The sequence below is a fragment of the Pinus tabuliformis genome, chromosome X (genome assembly GCF_031772625.1).
Source record: "Pinus tabuliformis cultivar Carrire ecotype Pingquan chromosome X, CPIR1, whole genome shotgun sequence".
Classification (NCBI taxonomy): Eukaryota; Viridiplantae; Streptophyta; class Pinopsida; order Pinales; family Pinaceae; genus Pinus; species Pinus tabuliformis.
The window spans coordinates 1,275,347,563-1,275,354,493 of NC_142308.1; the positions used below are offsets into that span (position 1 = coordinate 1,275,347,563).

The 6,931-nt window shown below is 36.8% G+C and overlaps 1 protein-coding gene across 1 annotated transcript; it reads right to left on the minus strand.

Moving 5' to 3' along the window:
• Window positions 1–228: 228 nt before the first annotated feature.
• LOC149144646 (uncharacterized) lies at window positions 229–728 on the minus strand. Its single transcript, XM_089448967.1, has one exon. It carries the CDS (start codon window positions 509–511, stop codon window positions 302–304), a length of 210 nt encoding a protein of 69 aa, XP_089305093.1. The 5' UTR covers window positions 512–728; the 3' UTR covers window positions 229–301.
• Between the last annotated feature and the right edge of the window lie 6,203 nt (window positions 729–6,931).

Genomic DNA, 6,931 nt, shown 5'->3' on the forward strand with positions numbered 1-6,931 from the left:
CTTTCCCAAACTTAGAAAAAAAATTAAAAAAAAAAATGACCAGATAAAAAAAAAATCTATACAATACGATAGTGAAGAATTAAACAATTTCCTCCCAAAACACACTGCCAGACCCAATCTTTTATTACAATTTAATATACCAAATCCATACAGTACTCACAGGTTCAGGGATTTCAAAATTATAAAACAGCAGTAAAATCATGATAACCTAGGGGTGATTCAAGAAAATGAATTAAAGGCAGAAGAGCATTTAACAAATCAAGCCAGGGTTTAGTTACAGAGCGCCGGAAAACCTCGTCGGTCAGCCGAGAAAAATATGTACTCGGATAACAAGAGTGAAAATCGCTAAGAGCCCGAAAAATATAAGGGTGTGCATCAGAATCGATCTGCCGCTAGTCTCGAGGTTGCTGAATTCTAAGGTCCGCCATTTGCCGGGGAACTGAAACAAGAGCCCCGGCGACAGCAACACGAACAGAACCACTCCGACCGCGACCGGTCCCCAGTCCGCCATTGCTATCAAATTTGTGAGCTGTCTTCCACAGACCAAAATAAACCACACGGATGCGGAGAGATGGAATATTTGGAAGCCCAGATGTGAGCAACTCAGGCGGGTGGATCAAGAAAGGGCGAAAAAATAGGAATCCGGAAGGAGACCCAAAGGTTGCGTGTTCGAAACTCTTAGAATATGTCTTGCTTTTAAGGACTAGATTGGGCTTCAAAGTCAACCGGATATAGAATGATTAGTTCAGCATAAAATTCACTAATTGCGGTTTGACGGAAAGGGCCACCTACAGGACAAATCTTTCACAGGGTTACATTTTCCTCCTACATTATTGATTTTTTTATTATGTGGAACTGAATTGATGTATTCCCCAGCTAAGCAAGATAAGGATATGAAGCTACGTCATGGGCCTTTCACTTGGGTTATGGATTTTGGCATTCACAGCTCAGTGCTACCCTGATGTGATGGATTCCATACCCATTCCCAACAACCTTGAACTTGTCTGGACTCTCTGGTAAACTTTAATGTAAAAAATATGTATTTTCAGAAACTAATTTTCAAAACCAATAAATTCAGATAGGGTGGAAAAATTATTAAGGAACTGTTTGCCGATCAAAAGTGGTTGGAATTTTGGCAAAAAAAATAAGAAATCTTGTTTTTTGAATCATGTTTTTGATGGTGGAAATGGATTCAGCCGCACCAAAAATTTGTGGAGCATTCAAAATTTTGAAGTTTGGCAACTATAACTTGGATTTACAAAAATTTCTGCAGATTTTATCAAAATCTTGCCAAAATTTCTGTAACCTGGATTTACGAAAATCTCTACAGATTTTATCAAAATCTTGGCTAAATTTCTATAATTTTCAGGACAAAAAGACAGTCTCGTTAGACTACTAAGAGTTGGTCTAATGATTTTAGTTTACTTTTAAAAAATTAAAAATTCCAAATAATTAAAGTTTTAGACTGAATTTTTTTTAACAAAATTTTATCTATTTTCCAAATAAATTATCAAAATATTTAATTTGTTATCCCTACTGTCACATGTTATAACACATTGAATATGCTTTTGAATATCAATTAATCCAAATTTAACAAACAAAAAAAAAAAAAAATTAACAATATTTTACAAAATTCAATTTATAAATCATTTTAATTTATTTTTCAAATATTTTATTTTTATTTTTTTCTCCATTTTGATTGGCTATAAATTTTATAATCTTATCGAGTAATGATGACCATGTATCATACATTAAATGTCAACTCTATAAAGTTTAAATTTCGTATAATTATGAAAAAAAAAAAACTCAAGTGTCACCCATTTATTCGTGTCAACCCCCACTTACAAACACAAGGTCATTTCACATGGCCAGCCTAAATCCATAGGTGAATGTTATATTAGCCCAAGGTTTGACTACCACTCAACCTGTGAGAATGGTGAGATGATAGGTTGAAAATTAAATTTAAATTATTTATAATATATTATATAATTTAAATGATTCATAATATATTAAATAAATTTATTTTTTTAATGTTTTTTTAAAGTAAAATAAAATTATATTTTAATAATTTATTAATATTTTAAAATTTTTATTATAATGGGAAAAATTTAAATCAAAATCTTCACAATTATAACTTGTTAAAAATAGTAAGCATATCTTTTGGATTAATCACATCACATCAGTGTTATTAACTTTTTTACTTCATTGCCAAAAATAATTCATAAAGAAACATGTAAATTTAATTAATTATTAGCTTGTTTATAAAAGTAAAATTTAATTAATTTCACAATTTCATTTATTGATAAAAACATTATTCATAAATAAGTTTATTTACTTATTAACTTTTTTTCTCGAAGGTGGCAAAACCTATCAAACTCAGGTGTCAAACCAACAGTGAGGACAGCCATCTCTGGCTGCTATCCGCGAATGTCGGTTTGACTCATCATAATTTCACAATTTTATTTATTGATAAAAACATTATTCATAAATAACTATAAGGATTAAAACCCTAATTCCTCTCTCTAACATATTAAATATATTACAATTCAATGTAACTTGTTATAATGATGAAATCTTTTATTAATAGATATAAAGATTTATTCAAAAATAAATGAAAGAATTCAACAAGGTATCCATTTTTATTTATTTGTACTGTAATATAGTAGTATTAATAATAATAAGTTGATTTTAAGGTTATAGTCAAGCCTACATCAAATTGGCTTATGAGACTCTCTTATGTGTGAGACAAGGGACCTACTTCTTGTGCAGCAATTTGAATACTAAATCTAGAAAGGTGCACATACCTAGCCACTCTAAATTTGAACTTGCAAACCTCTTACTAGGAAAGCACATTTTCTTAACCATTAAGCCTACTCAAGTAGTTTTGTGACATAAAGATATGCCACTTGGAGTGATGCAGGAGCATCTAGCTGAGGGTACCATGGCCGGGTGTTTGGTCTCAGCTAAGGAGAACAGGTTCATTATCGTTTGGTTCATTTATATTTGTTGATCAAAACAGTATTTAGGGGCTTGTCTTTTATTTCATTATTAGTTAAGTGATATTTAGGAATAGTACAGTTAGATTAGGGTCATTACCGCCACACTGTTTTGTATTTTGTTCATCTGTCTTACAGCTGTCTTTTTATTTTAAAAAAATACATATTGAATATCTTACAGAGCAAGAAAACCCGAAAAGACCAAAGTGGTTACCAAACATGTAACTGTAGAAATAACTGAAGACTAACTGTAAATAGTTTGGGTAACTATATCAGAACAATACAAAAGCAAATGTAACACATTTTGAAAAAGGTTCGATATACCAGCACAGGAAAAGTAAAACAGAAAGAGACAATTTTCAAAACCCGAGCATTTGAATCCATCTGTTATTAAATAGTCCGAGATTTATTTTCTTTATCTTTTCCTCTAATTATTATCTGTAACAAATAGACAAGCTGTACATTTTTCTATTACTAGAAATCCTTCTAGACAAGCAGAGACATGGTTTCAAAATTCAAATGACAAACAAGAGACATAATATTAACAAGAGGCCGAACAGGTAGTTCCAGCAACATTGTAAATTCTAGAAGCATGTGAGCAAGCAACAGCCACAACATCTAACTAAACAAATACAGTCACTGTAAAATGTATTCACGAGAAAGGCAATCCTGAGCTTTGAAATTTCTTTCTTTTCCTTCATCTTTATAGACAGTTTAGCGTTGATGCTGGCATACAAAATATACAAATGTAAAGTGCTCGAGACCCACAATCGTAAGGCCAAACAAACCCTCTTCCGGGAGGAAAAATAGACAATGAGGGTTAGGGTTATAACCCTGAACAGTCACAGTGCTGTAAAAGAAAGCAAGATTATACACAACCAAGACCCGGAGGCCGCTGAACATAAATAGCAGACGGACGGTGCTAAGACCCTCTGTTCCTGACCTAACAGTGGTCTACGCCAGAGAAGAAAGAAACCAAATAAGGAAATCTATGAACGGAAAAACTGCAACAGGGAGCGACCCTACTAATTTCATAGGGTTGAAATTTGAACAGTAGTCCAACCAGGAGCCAATCCCAACCTGCAAAAGACAACAGAGGCACATTAGCAACGACATTCCAGAATTCATGGTACCAAACGACGAGCAGTGGAAACATTCCATAACAGACTTACCAAAGTGATAGACAGTGCCGGAGGAACAAACTTGCCTTTGGGTCGCAACCATGAACAGGAAGCCTGCTCACGAGGAGCGACTATTGTTAGTCTTTAAGAAAAGTTGAGGAAATCAACTGTAATAGGGAAGGAAGTACTTGCCTTGCTAGAGCCGAACGACGCTGAGGAAAGGGTCCTTTGTGGCCATGACCTGTGTCCGCAGCAAATTACCAACAAGTTAACCAGAGAAATAGTCACAAAGGTAGCCAGAAAATACCACTGGAGAAACCAAGAAAAGCGAGCTAAGGTAATAGAAGGAGAAACAGTGACCACAAGAAGAGCACAAAACCACAGAGAAACAGAGTAAACCCTCTCATGAAATCGATGAAGCCAACAACATAGTAACTGATCCAAACTAACCAAATAGCCGAAGAAGAAGATTGAGTAGAGTTATCCAACTATCCAACGGAGAAATCCATAGTCAGGTGTAGGCGGAGTGTCAAACTCGAGCTCGTTATAGTCACAAGCAAATTGGCGGAAAGAGCTCTCACCATGAGCCAAGAGAAATGAAAATGCAGGAGTGAAGTGAAGTGAGGGTTATGGTTTAGCCCAAGAGCGGGAAGGAGAACTGAGACCAGGACAATTGTCCTCTCACCTACCAGCGTACCGACAATAAATATAGTCATTAATATAAACAAATATCTACGCTAACCTTTGTATTACAAGCTAATCATAATTACTGTGATGCAATCGTTGCATTAATCATTGTTGTTTAGCGTTAATCCTTAAGTAAAGGGTTGGTCCCATCATATTGTGGTATCAGAGCAGGATTTGGAGTTTTCCTGAGAATTAGAAGTTGGAAGACGAGGTCATGGAAGAGGTGCTCGAAGAGTAGCAGAGGAAGGATTGCGGGAGGAGATTAGGATCCTTACTACCTGTTTGGAGGTAGTTGAAGCAGGAAGGAGAAGGGATCCGGAGGTAGGAGATGACAACGAAGAAGAAGCTATAGTTGTGACAGATGGATCAGATGAGGAAGGACCTAAAATTAGATTGTTGAGGTCGGTCCTATTGGCTAGTAGCAAGCCTAAGCCAGAAATTCCAAATTACAATGGCAGCTTGTCCACAGAAGTTCTGTTGGACTGGATTAGCGAGTTGGATAAATATTTTGAATGTGAAGAGGTCAGCGAAGATCGAAGAGTTAAGTTCGCTGCAACCAAGCTGAAAGGACATGTGGCCTTGTGGTGGGACAGTGTCCAAGGAGAGAGAAGAAGGATGAATAAGTTGCCAATAAAGAAATGGCCAAGAATGGTGGCCAAGATGAAAGGCAGATTTTTGCCCAAAGATTACCAGATTGCTCTACATCGGTTAGTGCAGAATTTGAAGCAAAAAGGGATGACATTGAAAAAATATACTGAAGAATTCTATTGGGTAAATTTAAGAGCCAGTTATACAGAGGATACTCCAGAAAAAACAGCAAGGTATGTAAATGGTCTGAGATTGGAAATATTGGATGAAATAAGAATTCTTTCCCCAAAGAAAATAGAGGAAGCTTACCAGAGTTCCATGAAGGCAGAGGAGAAGATCACAAGAAAACAGAATGCTAGGAGAGGAAGAGGACAATCCTATGGCAAAGGACGAACTGCCAACAATAGTGAAGAGGGCAGCAGTTCGAAAACTTCAGGAAGAGCGAAAAAAGGAGACAACACTAGAGGAGGAAGGCCATATCAGCGAGGAAGGGGAAATGGCAGGGGTAGAGGAGCTGCCTATCAGTGTTATAGGTGCCACAAGTGGGGGCAAAGGTCTTTTGAGTGTCCTGAAGCAGAACAAGCTTGTCAAAGAGGAGCGTATGTTGCACAGCCAGAGGAAGCAGAGGCACCACCCCAGGAAGCAGAAAATATGCTAGAAACAGGGGAAGCCTTAGTTCTAAATAAAGTATTGTTGAAACCAGCAAAGGAGACAGCTGAACAAACTCAAAGGAAGGCATTATTCTGGATAGTTTGTAAGTTGCACGGAAAATGCTACAAGTTGATTATCGACAGTGGGAGTACGGATAATCTTGTTGCCACAGAGATGGTAGAGAAGTTGGGTTTGAAGCGGTTGAAGCATCCCACTCCCTACAAGGTATCGTGGTTGCAGAAAGGCCATCAATTGTTAGTTGACGAACAATGTGAAGTTGAGTTCCATATTGGCAGGTATAAGGACAAGGTTATTTGTGACATTATGCCAATGGACGTATGTCATATATTGCTAGGAAGGCCATGGCAGTATGACCGGAAGGTAGTTCATGATGGAAAGACAAACTGTTACAAGTTTGTCAAGGATGGGATTAAGCACACACTTGTGCCCATCAAGGAGGAAGAAGCTACAGAAACAAGTGGGACGAAAGTGTTACTCATGGGTGGACAATAGTTTTTGAAGCAGATTGAAGATAGTGAAGTGAACTATGCTGTTGCAAGATGGCCAAAAACAGTGCTGTTGCACACAGAAATCTATGATTTACCTGCAGAAATTCAGAAAATGCTGCAGGAATTTAGCGACATTGTAGTGGACGATTTACCAGATAAATTGCTTCCTAAGAGAAGTATCAGTCATCCCATTGAATTTATACCTGGAGCTAGTTTGCCGAATAAGGCAGCATACCGAATGAGTCCTAAAGACAATGAGGAGATTAGAAAACAGGGGCAAGAATTGCTGGATAAGGGGTTGATAAGGGAAAGTCTAAGTCCCTGTGCAATTCCAACAATTTTAGCTCCTAAGAAAGGAGGAGAATGGCGGATGTGCATA